Source organism: Hippoglossus stenolepis, chromosome 21 (genome assembly GCF_022539355.2).
Source record: "Hippoglossus stenolepis isolate QCI-W04-F060 chromosome 21, HSTE1.2, whole genome shotgun sequence".
Lineage (NCBI taxonomy): Eukaryota > Metazoa > Chordata > Actinopteri > Pleuronectiformes > Pleuronectidae > Hippoglossus > Hippoglossus stenolepis.
This window is the reverse complement of record NC_061503.1, coordinates 9,595,356-9,610,814: the sequence shown is the minus strand read 5'-3', so window position 1 is coordinate 9,610,814 and position 15,459 is coordinate 9,595,356. Positions and strand designations below refer to the sequence as shown.

The following is a 15,459-nucleotide window of genomic DNA, read 5'->3' as shown; positions in this document are numbered from 1 at the left end:
GATTATAATTAACTGAATTGAAATAACAATCATCTTCAGGAAATAAACTTAAATAACCCGCACTTCAACTAACAATATACATAATATTAACATAACACCAACCTGAATCCACAACACAGGGCTGGGTGTGTGACAAAATCTCTCTCACTCTACCCAAACAAGTAAATTATTTAACATAAAGAATAACACAATTGAATAAGAAACGACTAGGAACTATGTAAAAGTTAATCAAAGACTCAATTTTTTGGGCTTGATTGTGTTAATCAGGGTAAAAAAAAGGGAATAAATGAATAAATTACTGTTCCTAAAACAATTAAATAAGTTTCAAATCTACGTGGTTTATAAAAAAACTGGGAAAATCTGAGTTTTTACAATTTCATCACACTGTAATCTCCCTCACCACAGACATCTCATGGCTGTATTTTTGATATTGGTTCCATGGAGAACAGAAGTGAAACTCTGGTCCCACTGACCCACTGAGTAAAACTGAACTGAAGTTTTCTGTGGTCAATTTTACACTTAATTATTCAACTGGAAGGTCAATGGCTGCAGGAGTCGGCCTAGTGACATCATATCTGCACAGAAAAGGGTTTAAAGGAAGACGTTTCATTTTCTACGCTTTTTTGAAGAACACAATGAGCTTGAACATGGAGCAATTTTCAAAATACATGTATATTAAGTGATGTGGGGCTTTGTTTAAAGCTTTGGTTGAATCAGAAGTTGTACACGGGTGTTGGACATACAATTGGCATTTTTTCCAGAAATCATGTTTGAACGAATTTGACGTGACACACGATTTGTTCCAATACATTCCCCCCGCATGAGCGAACAGTCAAACAAAGTTGAACACTTCACGTTGGTCCGCTCGTCCGTGATGCCTCCTCAACTGGTGAACCCACAGATTCGTCATTAGGCAGTCGCATGGTACAAAGACGACAAACAGCTTCACCTTTGATCTTGACTTTGCCATCTATACGCTGTAGAACCCAAAATACTTCAATACGCTGCTTAGACGCTCTGATGTCATGAATGTCTGCTGAGGACGGCTTCACATCGCTGACTTACTTTAGGTCAAGAGGACATGCGAGAGGGAAAGTGACACAAACTACCTCAGACGGTCTGATGTGTGTCTGGACTGTATAATTTTGAACTTGAACAGGTCATTGCAGGTCAAATATAAACTTTGACCCCCCCCAACGTCTGAAGGAATGTTTCAAATTCTGAACTAAAAGTGAAAACTGTGGCCCCAAGTTCAGAAAACCCTTCGATCCGCCCCTGAGGAGCTGTAACCTGCGTTGGGCGGGACTTTCATTGATGTGAACCCCCTCTCTCCTGTTTCACACAGTGGGGTCAGGGGCCCCCTTCAGGTCTTTACGAGGCCCCTGGGGATGAACTCAAAAGACACAGTGCTCTAACAACACAGCCCAGCAGCTTTGACATTATTCTAAAGACGTTCGGTACAAGCAATGTCGCCCGGTCCCTCCGTGTGTTGATACTCACAGCGGCTCATTCCTGGGGCTGTGCCGGTGTTTGTCGCTCGGCTGTGGCCGTGCGAAGGGAGAGCTGAGCCGGGGAGAAAACAGAGGAGCCTCCCTGACAGGCATCATCCCCCTCCGTCAGTCTGACCGCCCACAGGCCGGGGGATCCGGGGGGCGGGAGGAAGAAGCGCTGCTTTGTGAATGAGGGGAGCGGCGGAGGACTGGAAACTAACTTTAACAACATTGTCCCCGCGGACGGGTGGACATTTTTCTTTTTGACACCGAAGCGGTTCGACGGAGCAGCGGCAGCACACGGTAAGTGACGCCGCGCTGGAGGAGCCCGGAGCCGGGCTGAGAGGAGGCACATTGACAGGGTCTCTCTGTTTTATTCCTCGACGGGAAAGATGCGCACACACACACACACACACACACACACACACAGGAGCCTCACCGTGACTGGAATAACTGTGCAGACACGGGAGACGATTTCAAGGCTGAATTTAACTCTGCGTGCTGTTTGTTAGCATCTTCACGCGGTTTTCTTAAACTGTTGCGTAAGACAACGCCGCCTGTTAAAGCCTCATCGTTGTGGCTAATGTTCAGTGTTTTATTCGGAGATGACACCGGGTTAAATCTCAACAGATGCTCCCGTTAACCCCTGACAAACTCCGCACTTCTGTCCATTTAACGCCGCGGAAGCCTTTCACTGTTTCTCCGTTTCTCGGATTCACTGTTTTCATTCAAAAGTTTCCCTTTTGTCTTTCGCAACATTTCGTGACTCATGCTGAAGACGTGCATTCCCAATGTCACCCCCCGAAGAAAAAAAAGAAAACTCATAGAAGACTCATTCATCATGTTGTGATGTTTTTTTCCTCATTCCACCAGGGAGTGTGATCTGTGACCAGTAAACATTAGATCTAATCATGATGTTAACACAACATTAGATCAAGATTAACATCAGTCCATATCGTTAAGGCGATGAATGTCACAACAGTATTTCCTTCCAACAAATTTGTTGGGAGCAAAATAAAATACTGATAAATCAGCCGACAAATAACTATAAACGCCAAAGATGAATAACCTGTGGAAGCCTTCAATTGTCGTAACAACTCAAAACCTGTTTAATTTGTCCAGTCTGGGCTACTGTAAAAAACATGGTGGCCTCCGTAGAGAGGACCCGATCCTGATGTAAAGTATTTCATTATAAAGCGTGAAGAAAACCACAATTCATACAATTTAGATGAAACACACTAGTAAAAACATCATTAGGTTTATTTTACATTCAATTTCTGCCAATAGATCCCTTTCACGTAATTGTTACACAGTGAACCTTTAATCTGTAATGTATATATTTGTTTCTTTTTCTTTTCCTGTTTTTCATATTTAACAGAAAGTATTTACACAAATCCAAGACAATCCAGTTGGGTGAGGGTCTACGTGATGCATTATATACAGCACATCTACTGCAATTGTCTTAGAGAGTGACAGTATATTGAGGTGGTGTGGATACATCAAACATACATCACATCCCCGAAACACAGATCCATGCATGATAGATGTATGTGACTATATTCTATTGCATATACACAATCATGTACATCCAAGTAGTCACCCTCAACTCAAGAGTCTCCTGACAATGTCCCAGTGACCGCCCGGGCCTCTATCAAAACTGTTCAGTAAGCAGATTGCTTTAACTATATTTATCAAGTCATCTCCCTGAAGAAGTAGGCTGCTTTCCTGTTCCGCATTATCATCAACCCTAAATGCTGATAGTGTTATATCTGTGAAAGGCTGATATTATCAGCTCCAATTGCTCAACTGTAAAACATTTTACCAATCTGAGTGAGATTAATCGTGTGTTGTACCTCATCACAGTGCTTACACAATGCAGAGGCATATCGATGTTGGACTTTTGTTTTGTAGCTCTTGATGACAATTATATTGCGATAAGTTTTCGAGTTATCAAATATTTGATATTATTAAACCCCATTTTAATACTCAGTTTATATCCAGTTCGGGGGAATGTATGATGTAAATGAGTTTTTCTTTTACCATTGGTTTATTTGCTGTTTTCTCAATGAATTGTTTTATCATTTGGTCTTTTAATTATTATAGAAATGTGAAAATTCTTTAAAAATCATTATTTGCTACAGTTCAGGTTGACATTAGAATGAACAACTGTCTAAAACTTAATCATGTTAGAGTATGTTTTTAAAATCTTTTTAAGACTTTGGAAAACCAGTATATGTTATCACTTCAGAAGCTGGAACCAGAGAATTTGATCAACTAAGTAATTGATCAGTTGATCATTGCATCTATAGGAATGTAACTGATGGAGATTTTGTATTTCCCTGTGTTCAGGCTTTTCAGAGGATCTGTAAACCATGGCAGTGAGTTTTGCCTGCGTGGCCTGTCTCTGCCTGGTGGTGGCGATAGTCAGGGGTGAACCCTGCCTCATCATCAGCGAGATCAACGCCGACAACCCGAGACTGGACACCACTGAGTTTGTGGAGCTGTATCACACCAGTGGACAACGGGCTTCGCTGGACGGCTACACCCTTGTCTTCTATAACGGGAATGGAAATATAGCCTACAAGGTGCTGGATCTCAAAGACCACAGCACAAACGACAGAGGTTTCTTCCTGGTGGGCTCAGTGGACATGCTGCCCAAACCCGCCATCCTCCTGCCTCCCAATACGGTCCAGAACGGCCCAGACGCCATCGTCCTCTACCACACAGCTGCTGGTCGCTACAATGAGAAGATGAACGTCACGGCTGTCGGGATGGTGGATGCCGTCGTGTACATGACTCGCCGGACTGGGGGTGCAGAGTTCCTCGCTGAGACGCTGACACCTGGAGAGCCAGCCTTCGTCGAGGACGAGACAACACTTGAGGGGGATGAGTCAATCGAGAGGTGCCTGATGTCCGAAGACAGGTGGGGCTTTCAGGTGTCCTCGCCATCCCCAGGTCAGCGAAACAACTGCACCCCGCCTGCTGCCCCACTAACCAGTCCTGTCATCACTGAGCTGAAGCTGGGAGGAGGGCAGGTGGACGGGTTTGTGGAGCTAACGGACGCCCCAGCCGCAGGTCCTCTGGTGCTGGTGGTGTTGGATGGGAAAACAGACAGGGTCAGTGTGAGTGTGGATGTGAATGTGGAGACCTCCAGGAACTGGCTGATCTCCATGACGATAGGGAAGAACTACATGAAAGGTCAGTGTGCTGTGAGTCGTCGTGATCTCGTCCACTGTAGCTTTTCAGTGCACGAGGAAGCCCACCATTGACTCTTGGTCAATTTTTATTCATTGATTCTCTTTCGTTTCATCGTAAATTCTTTCTTCCTCTTATGATTTCTTCTCAGGAGATGAGTCTGGTGCAGTAGCTGTTTACAGCGGCAGGGCCTCAGACTTCCCTGTGGGCAGTCCACTGAGTCAGATTCAGCCGTTAGATGCGTTTGTATTCGCCGGACCCGGAAACAAGCCAAGTGCCAACCTCACCGAGACTCTCATCCCGGGCAGACAGCCGTACCAACTCAGCAACAGGCAAGAAACTATGATCTTATTCCACTCCTATAAAACTGCACGGATTAGACCGGAGTACATGAAAGAGGTAGAATGAATCAGCACTTGTGTGATGAAACTTGTTAGTAGAGGTGTTAGTAATGTTCAGCAGTTACAGTACAGAGGCGGTAGTTTCAATGTTGTGAAATCTATTAAGTAAAGGATCAGCTTGTGATCATTGTTCCCTTTTTGCTAATGCTCTTTTCCTGTGTTTAGCCAGTGTCATCACAGTGGAGAAGTAGATCTTACACTGTCCCCCTAACCCTAACCCTAACCCTAAAATACACAAGAAACACAATACACTATATGACATAACACACATTAACACTATACATTATTATACATAATATTAGAGATTTACAGCTACGCTTACAGCTCTGTGAGGCTGTGTAGATTCAGTGGTGCTTTGAGCAAAGTGCTATTTCATCGATCACCTGAATATAAGACAAACAAGATTTTTGACCTGTTGGTTGTGCTAGAGGACGTTTCGGAGGATTGCCATAGTTTTTACAGTTCATCCTTAAGGGGCATGAACAATCGTACCAAATTCTGTCACAACCAGTGTTGTAGATGTTGAGGTACTGTATATCACAGCATTAGTTAGGTTTGACCTGTTGGTGGCACTAGAGGAAAAGCCAGGGAATCTGAAGTAGTGACAATTCATCCTTAAGGCGCTGTAGATATTATTTTTTTTTACCAAATTTACAGCAATCCATCCAACTGTTCTGAAGATATTTTACAAAAAAACTAAATTGTCCGACTGCTGCTGACACTAGAAGAAAAGTTTGGTGATCACTGAAGACAGGATGATTCATAAGAGAATGTTGGCTCAATTAACTTTATTCTGAAACAAACCATACCACTAGATTTACTGGAGTATTCAAACTTAGTTTCAGAATCCCAATGCAAAATATGAATTTATCATCCGACACTAATCAACAGTAATATTAGAACCATCAGGGCTGTGCAATATGACGAGATAACAATACATATCACGATCGTGGATAAATGTACAATTTTGATACATTTAATGTAAATTTCACTGTGTTGTTTTCTTACTGGAAAAACCCAACGCGCCAAAAATGTTTCATCCTTCATGATGAAAAAATTGAGCCGCAAACTGGGATTTGCAACACAATGGAATAAACTAATTTTTTTTCACCGACACAACAACTTATATCCCCTATGATTCCTTAGGGTCCGTTTTGTGAGGGTTGTTTCTTAATGATTTCATTATTTTGTCAGTTTGAGAGAAGGAGGTTTCGACCTGAGTCGTTGTGGTGTGGCGTCCTGGCCCAGAGATCCCGGTGTCTTCTGGGAGGCTCCGCAAACTCCTGGGCTGCCCAACCAGTGCCCCTGGCCAAAGATCTGCCCTCACAGTATTGGTGAGTTTCTGAATGACGCTTGAATTCTCTTATTTTAAAAATTATATAAATTAAATTGTGGTTTGCGTATAAAATGTGTAAGTAAGCTGCAGTGGAGCTGGTAGGCCTTTTTTGTTACCCTTTTTCCCTGTTTCCAGTCATATTGTCAAGCTAAGCTAACCAACTTGTGCGTCCTCATATTGCCATATCTTGTTAAGAAGGCAAATAAGTGAATCCCCCAATATGTCATTGATTCCTTTAACCGCATCTAACAAACGTTCTCTTTTATGCTGTAGGAATTCCAGGAGGTGCAGACCCACAGCCTCACCTCCCACCATGGGGGAACAGCGACTTCCTCATCAATGAGCTGAACACTGATACACCCGGTGCAGCTGAGGATGGCGAGTACATCGAGCTTTGGCACCCGTCAGGTCGCCGAGTCTCGCTGCAGGGGATCTGGATATTGCTGTTCAGTGCACACAACAACAAACCCTACAGGGAGATCAGCCTGAGTGGACACTTCACTACTTCTAAGGGCTACTTTCTGCTGGGCAGTGACAGGTTGGTGCCGGCTCCATCGCTTCGCCTGCCTCCAAACACCATCCAGAACGGGCCAGACGCTGTGGCGCTCTACCGCAGCCCATATGGCCCACCGTCGGCCACGCAGAGGGGGATTCCCACTAAAGGACTACTGGATGCAGTGGTGTACCGGCAGAGAGGCTCCGATAAAGAGGCACAGGAGCTGAGCAACGCTCTGACCCCGGGACAGCTGCCTCTGTTGGAGGATCCAGAAGTTCTGCATGGGGATGAGTCTCTCAGCCGCTGTCGAGGCCTTTACCCCCATGACCTATCTGCTTTTTCAGTGAGTACAAAGACAAGAGATTTCAAAGACAGTGCTGAAATTTAACAGCAAGTCAGTTCCTGACAAACTCTGCTTTTACAGATTGGCAGAAGCACACCATTGTGGAAAACAAATACCTTTCATATATAAATCCTCTAAATCCTCAAACACCCACTAACATGTTCAAAAAAGTGCAACTTCACTACTGACAATGGGCAAGGAGTCGATAGCTTTTTAAGCACATTTTTAGTCTATTTAAAAAACCTGCGTATAACCCATTAATTTTGTTTAAAAGGTATAATGAAAACGCAACAGTTTTTAAAGGGATAGTTTGCCACGTTTTGCAGCTAAACCAGAGGTTTTGTCTTCTTTTTAATTCTGTCTGATAACAAGTATTTAGAGTTGTTAAAAGACATGCATCTGTCATCCTAGGTGGCTCCACCTACCCCTCTGAGGGAGAACAGCTGCCCCCGCCCGCCTCCAGCCCCTGAAGGTGTGGTCATCAGTGAGGTGGCCAGTGGTCACTGGACCAATCACAGCCAGCAGAGAGCCTTTGTGGAGCTGCATGGGCCCCCCATGACAGACCTGCGAGGCCTGGTGCTCTCTGTGTTTGACCAGGAGCGCAGCGGGACCGTCATCGCCCTTCCTCTGACTGGATCTATTGATCAGGATGGATTCTACATTGTTGGAAATGTCACTGGAGCAGGTGAGGGTAGTGGGAGACGATAGATGATAGATGATAGATAAAAATAATCTTTTCTATCTCCTTCTTCACAACCATGTCTGTGTTTTTCGGATCCTCTCGTCTCTACCACCTCTCACCATGCTCCTTCACTCCTCTCTCCCCTGCATAGATCAGACTTTCCCGCAGGGCTCTACGGTGCCGGTACGAGGAGCGGTCGTCCTGTGCTATGACCTGTTCAGTGTCTGCAGAGCTGGCACGGCTCTGACCAACTCCAGTCTCAGAGACATGATCGTGTTCAGTGAAAACCAGCAGCTGCTCTCCTCTCTGTCCACCACCAGAGGGAGACAAGTCATACCAGCACTCAGGTAAACACAGTAAAATTAACAGAAATAGTTTTACATGATTGAACTTTTAACCCCTGATAATTCTTTAAACCAATCAAAAGATGCTGACCGTTTAAAGGCCTTTATCTATTAATCTTAAGTGGGTCCAGGCCACAGATAGAGCCTGATCAAGATACCTGCATGGGCCCTGATGTGCTTTATGATCACAACTGGTTCACTTTAAAAAAAGAGAAGATTACCATGGTAACCTCCACTGCTAAGGTGAACTAGGGCGGGTTAGGGCGGTGTGAGAGTTTGATAAAAAAGACAAATTAAAACTGTCCCCCATTCTATAATCATTCAATGTAGTAGGGATTCTGACAGGGTTGTGATATTAAAGTTTGCTTCAGTCACAGTTAAGTGAGGCCACTAAGGAAAAAAGAGACCCGGCTTAATCCACTGTCTATCTGTGATTACTTCTTACATTAGAGATCTAAGTCGATTATTGGCCCCCTGCTATGTTATTAGGGCCTTAAACAATACAGCAGAAACCAGTTATTAGGTTAAACGACCTTAGTTTTACCACCGTGTACTATACAAGCTTAAGAGAAAAGGCACATGTGTTACTAATAACAGCGATGTTGGTTCATTGCTTTTACAGTGACCCCAATGGCAATGAGCCAATACCAGGAGCCTGAAGCAGCTAAATAAAATACAGCCGTATATATATATATATATATATATATATATTTGATTCTGCTCAACAAAAATATTATTTTTTAATCTCGAAGAGTCTGTTTGTTCTTTGTTTCATTTCAGAAACCGCTCAGACACTGAATTATATCAATTTGAATCACAGCTGGAACAATTGAGGCGTTCTAGACGACAGATAATATTTGTGTCTGATCGACATTCTTCAAGCATTAGTTTTTTTCATTAAGTTACACTCTTTGTATTTGATTTAACTTTATCAAGCAGCAGTTTAGATCTAATATATATATATATATAGTTAGATTATAAACATGCTTTCATTCTAGTTATCCTTACTTTTTCTTCATCGTCATCATTATGATGTATTTTAATACATTGTACTGTTTCATGTGTGTGCAGGTCAGTGGAGGATGGTGCCGTCTCGCTCAGCCGCTGTTCGTGCTGTGAGGTGAGAAGCCCCTCCTCCTGGACAAGCTCCTCCCCAACGCCCCACAGCACCAACCTCTGCCCGAGCCCCGCCTTCTCCAGTCATATTGACCTTTGCCTTGGACCCCTGTCCAGTGACTGGCAGGAGCAATCAGGAGGTGAGGTGTCAGACATTTAACAAAACTAAAATAATCATTAAATGTGAAACAGAATAGTGTCTAAGGAGAACGATATAAGGAGGGAGCTGAATGTTTTGCAGATTGTGTGGTTGCAGCGTCTCTGGTTCGATCCCAGCTCATAAACGTTCTTAAACAAATCTTTTTTGTCATTTGTTTGTCAAAAATCTGAAATTCTGTCAGTATTTATTTTCTCTACCAGTTATAATATGATAAATATGCATTTGTGCAAGTTGACAGCTGCCCTGTTTTCCACAGACTGCAGTAGTCTGATTCAGGGGAAGAGGGTCGCTGATGTGGCCAACTACCTGGAGAAGAGGTGTCACTGTGGCATTTCTGCCTTGTATCTCCAAGGTGAGGCACTTTCACTCACTTTGAACTGGACACCATCACACTTTGCAGTTTTAAATGTAACCATTGACCGCCTTTTCCCTGAGACCTTTGTTCGGTCTTCAAGAAATTGCTGTGAAAAGGTTTCATGATGTGACATGGTGGTTTCGAGGTTTCATTTCAGCATAGATTTGAAAATGAGAGCAACTTCAGCAGATTCCCACTCACAAGCGGTCGATGGTGGCTTCGTTCAATTCGCACAATTGAACGAATCAGAGTACATCTTGAAACAGATGGTGAACCGAGTTGTGTGTAGATAATGAAACACTTGTCTGTCTGTTCGTGTTCAAGGGGCCAACTTCTCCTGTGTGTCTGGTTGGCTGCGAGTGTGGGGGAACATCCAGGCTCTGTCGGACCATCAGAAGGCCCTCATCACCCAGACGTCGCACATGAATCCCTCTTCTGTTCAGGGAGACGTCTGTTCTTCTCCAACCACGGGCCGTTTCACAAGCACAGGTTAGCACCTTCTCGACACATCACGAGCTAACCGGCACAACAAAACACCTGCTATCACAACTCTCAGTACTTTAAAGAGAACAGATTCTCAGCATTCAAATCAACTAAGAGTCTGTACGCTGTTCTGATAATCCACCTCAGAAATGTCTCTGGGCTTTGTTAACGCATTGAATTCCCTTGGTGTTGAGTCCTCATCTATTGTAACATAGTTTTCATATGTAATGTCTGTTTCTAAACATGTCCTTGTAAAAGATTTAATAATGGATTGCATTGTGGTCAAATCTGCCAGATAAGCTGTGGAGGAACAGTGGTTCATTATTATCATTATAGCTGCTGTAAGTGAGAACGCAAATGTTGGAATGTTGGAATGCCTGAAAAACATCACAGCAAGCGAGTGGGTGTGTCGATGACATTTCTGACACATGACAGATGATGAACAAATTACACAAATATCTCATAAATGTACATAAATGATACGGACAATCAATCTCCGGCTGCATTCTTCACATGTGTAAGGCAAACTGGAAAATGTCCAGACTCAATTCTCAGTACATTTCCCAGAGTTCATGTCTGAAAACGGCTTGTGATTATTATGAGCTCATTCAAAGTCGGTGTCGCTGCAGTGTCATGGCAATCAGGGAACAACCTCTTCCTAAGATGGACCTTTAATATACGACATAAAGTGTTAATAAAGAGAAACTCTGTCTCAACTTCCTCACGTTGAACAAAAATGAAACCAAAATATCCAGAATGATGGTGCCGCCATTTTGCGCTTTTGACTTGATTTGCAGCATCATTTGTCCGTGCAGTAGTGATCGTGGTGTGGAGCTGCAGAATCGAGGTCCTGTCAATACATGATACAAAGAAAGCTTCCGTCACTTTAGGTAGTTCTTACCACACTGATGTTTGTGTAAATTTTCTAATAATACAAAATACAAAAACATCGTATCCAAGGTTTTCCCGATTCATTTCTGAATAGTGGGAGGAAGTCGAGACGCGTTGTCCATCTCTATATACAATCTATGATTTACAGAAAAATGTTATGGAAAAATGAAAACTTAAACATACATCAGAGTGACACTAAACTAATATGACAGGAACCATCTTTGGTCCATGTCCCATCCACTAACATGGAGGCTCATGACCTACACTGCAGCCAGCACCCAAGGGGGGTATTGTCATGTCGTTCATTTTTAGGTAAAGCCAATGATTCACATAGAAGAATCGAGAAATACATAAGGATATATAATTATTACATGTAAGATGTCTTAAAAGAACAAGAAATGAAGGTATGTGAAATCATTAACAATTAAATGACCACATTTCGGCGGCGAGGTGAGGTGAACTGCTCTTTGAGCAGCAACAGCGGTGAGGCTTCAGTTTAGCAGCAGGTCTTTAATTGCCGCGAAAAGCTTTAGAAAGAAAACAGCTAGTGGCATCACCACAGGGGAAACAAATCGCCTGTTCCAAACCAGTGGGCTAAGTACAGGCACTGCACCACTTTAAAAGAAAGAAAAATAGATTATTGTGTGCTTTGTTAGGTCTTGACAGGCGTTTTAGTTCAAACACACCAGGCACTTTTAGAGCCTTTTGTGTTGAAATGTGTCACAGACACTGTTCTTACATGTTATTGTCCATGTTGCACAGAGTTGGCTGCATGGATTTACAATCTGTAACTGATATGTGTTATGTGTTCTGCATCTTGTCACGGCCTATTTTTGCAAATAGACAATCAAATGGACTTGTGGAATCCAAAAGCAAACAAAATCTGTTCATCTGTGAGTTGTGGTGTTTTAAAGTTATCATCATGTTCCCGAAAGTGTAACTGAGCTTTCATTTGTCTCCTTAGCGTCGACCCTGGGTTTACAGATCGGACTGATAATAGCAGTGCTGGTGCTGCTGGGACTCGGAGCTGCTCTGTTCACATATTTCTACAGGAGGAGGTGAGCACTGTTAGTTGCATCATTCTCCTTATCTCTCTCCCTCTCTGCTGGGCTGGATGTGCACACTGATGACAGACAGACCTCTTTATACAATGACCATGACAACAACATTTAATTTCCATTTTTTTCACAAGAAATCTTCACAAAGCAAGATGAGTAACACTTGTCTAATGTTTTAAATTTCAACCTACACAATGTTGTAGCGTATTTAGAATCAAATAAGTGCTTCTCTCCCTGAGGATGTGTTTCTTTTGTTTTTATCCATAGAGCCTATTGCCTTCATTTCTCCATAATCCACAATGATAAATTCTCCCTTCTTGGTTTTCTTAGAAAAGCCTTTGGCTGTGAAAGGAAATGTCTGTTCATGGTATTTTTCTCTGTGGTCGCACAAGTCTAACGGCTTTCAGATGTGTTTGAAGTTTCGGGAAGTAATACGGTCTACAACCATGATAGATGTAGATGTGGGTACCCTGTATGAATGAAGTGTAAAATCTTATTTAACTGGAATCGCACAGTAGAGTGTTTATTCCCCCAAGGCCCAACAGCCCCCTGATGAAACCACATCCCTGTTATTTTCAGCAGGATCGATACATTTTTCTCAATTATTACTTCTTTCTTTTAATTAATAATTCTCAAAACATTCCTCGATCCCCCTTCTGATGTGGATCTGCACTAAAATGTCATAGGTTCTCCCCCTTTCTCCATCCTTCCTTCCAGTTTCAAGTAAACACTGAGAGATCACAACTGTGTCCAGATATTTTTAAAACTCATTGATAAGAAAGGCCGAGAGCAGAGTGAGGGCGGTCTAAAGGTAAAGAATACAACTTAATCAACAAAATAGCCCAAGAAAACTTTGAATGTGAGTGACTGGAAACTGAGGCTTCAATCCGATGTGTTGATTGTGTATACGTGCGTGTGTGTTTGTTAATGTTCTTGTCACTTTTCTCAGGCGTCCTCTGGACTACTACACCATGGAGCTGAGTGAACACGCAGAGGGACTGTCAGATCTATAATCCAGGCTTCGAATCATTGTGCGTCTGCGTCTGGGAGTGCTTGTGTGTGGAAGGACCTCAGCAGAGAGAGAGAGACGGGGGTAATAATCAGACCTGTGCGTAACTGATTGTGTGGTTGTTTGGAAACAATATTGCACCACAAGTGTCCTTCTCCGGGTCTCTGGGAGATCACTGATCAACAGTGTGGCTGCACCCACTGTGTGACATGTGATACTTTATAGCACCGGTGACACACTGACATAAAAATCCGGCAGCCTGCGTGTTGAATTTGAAAACATCATATTTAGTTGCCTGCGAACATTGCTGGTTACTACTTTTAAAGGAAAATGAAGATATAAGGGAGGGATGTTAAAATACTTGAGTCCTAAATGGTCATTTTTATTGACTTGTTTGTTACTGTGGTAGAAAAGCGTGTAAATTAAAAAATGTATGCTCTTGATTTATGCAGGAAGCTCGTTACAACTTAATGAACTTCACTCTCAACTGGTACTACAGTGTCTTAACAGGTTTTATAAAAAAGAAAAAAAGATAATCTTTGTTTAAGCTCGCGTTTATTCTTCAAAATGAGTCGACTACCTGCTTTACTTTGCTGCTGCATGCTCTACTTGTCCAGTTCAGACTCGAGTCTCACTGACTGTCTTTTAAATGTGATTATGTGTAGCTAACTCGTTGATGAGCGTCCGTAACCACTTATGTATGCTTACTTAAAGCAAACTGTTTACATTTGTAAGAGTGAAAATTAGGGTAAAAAAAAGGATGTGAGAAGTGTTTTTTTGGAATGAAGAGTATTTGTTGTCCGAGTTATGAAACTGCTTTGTGTCGAGGGGCAAGAAAAAAGCCGAGCTATTTTATGTTACACTTGTGTTGAAGTGGCTCAGAAACCTCTGCTGTGCCTTTTGACGTGCATGTGATTTGTTCAGCGGGTTCCTCGTTTCTTAGAGGCAGCGTGCAGCCATAATTATGTTAGTGTTCTCAGGAGGCAGCGACTTATCCCCAATCTGAAAAATATCAAAATATGAAAAGATTTCAAAACTTTGTTTGATTCCCTAAAGATGAAGGTTTAAATAATATTGAAATTGCCAAGACATCAAGTGCCATGAAATAAACATAAGTGCTTGGAGATGCTCCGTTTCTGACGATGTCCGCGTGCTGCTTGCCTTGTTACTCGTCTGCACCGATGCACAGACTGTCTGTTTTGTTTGTTTGTTTTAAATACCCTGGTGAAGGGGATTTTCCTCCTCAGTTCCATGTCTATCATTTCCATTTTTGTCGATACTGGCTTTAACACCTCTGTCAAGCTGAGTTAACCCGATGAAATCACACACAGCACTATTAGCTCTTCATATACATCCAGATGTTTTATAAAAATGTAAAATCTGCATAATCATGTAAACTAAGTGAGCAAATATGACGTTTTACACTTGTGTGTAGTGTAATCTTCTGGAAATGTCTTCAATTGTGTCCTGATATGTTTTTGATTTTGCATAAAACAGTTGACGTAATAAACCTAAAGCAGACTGGCCATTTGCTTGTAGTTAAGGCCTAAAGTTTTATTGACAACCAGGAAAAACGACAAGCAAGAGGAGTGACAAATGTCTGCACAGGAGATGCAGATAGCCGAGTAAATGAGTGATTATATTTTAATACATTAATGGAAACATGAGATGAATATTGTCATTGATATTGTACTGTCTATGATCCCGCTCGTCAATCTGCACAGCCCCAGTCAGGATTTGTATTTTATAGCATTTGAGCATAATTGATTTTTGTATGAGCTAAAACACACAATAAACAATGTTTTAAAAAATGACTTAATAGTATCATTATTCTGATTCTTCTTCTTTTAACTTTCCTCAAATACTGTGATTTTATCATTAATGTGAATTATTTTGGCCACGGTGATAATTTAGAGATAATCTGATATTATGATATAAACCAAAAATTGCAACAGCAAAAAATACATCAGATATTAAATCAACTATTACTTTTAAATTAGTTAGTGGAGTTTCTTGCTTCTTGATGCTTTTGCGCTCCGACAATGTTGATCTACAGCAGTTTCAATATGTAGCTTTCCTCTACAGGATTTACCTTCCGGT

General features: G+C 42.2%; 1 protein-coding gene across 1 annotated transcript; it reads left to right on the top strand.

Annotated features, from left to right (window-relative positions):
• The first annotated feature begins 1,530 nt into the window (after positions 1-1,530).
• On the top strand, positions 1,531-15,173 carry si:ch211-183d21.1. Its single transcript, XM_035146408.1, has 12 exons — positions 1,531-1,793; positions 3,840-4,688; positions 4,837-5,017; positions 6,281-6,420; positions 6,696-7,261; positions 7,673-7,946; positions 8,095-8,290; positions 9,359-9,543; positions 9,820-9,915; positions 10,243-10,407; positions 12,257-12,350; positions 13,300-15,173. Exons 2-12 carry the CDS (start codon positions 3,863-3,865, stop codon positions 13,361-13,363), a joined length of 2,787 nt encoding a protein of 928 aa, XP_035002299.1. The 5' UTR covers positions 1,531-1,793; positions 3,840-3,862; the 3' UTR covers positions 13,364-15,173.
• Positions 15,174-15,459: the final 286 nt, after the last annotated feature.

Bases quoted from the DNA above. Each gene is read 5' to 3' on its own strand.
- si:ch211-183d21.1 (XM_035146408.1), top strand. From the start codon at position 3,863: ATGGCAGTGAGTTTTGCCTGCGTGGCCTGTCTCTGCCTGGTGGTGGCG. The intron at 8,291-9,358 runs GTAAACACAGTA...ATGTGTGTGCAG, and splicing joins CAAGTCATACCAGCACTCAG to GTCAGTGGAGGATGGTGCCG. The intron at 9,916-10,242 runs GTGAGGCACTTT...TTCGTGTTCAAG, and splicing joins TTCTGCCTTGTATCTCCAAG to GGGCCAACTTCTCCTGTGTG.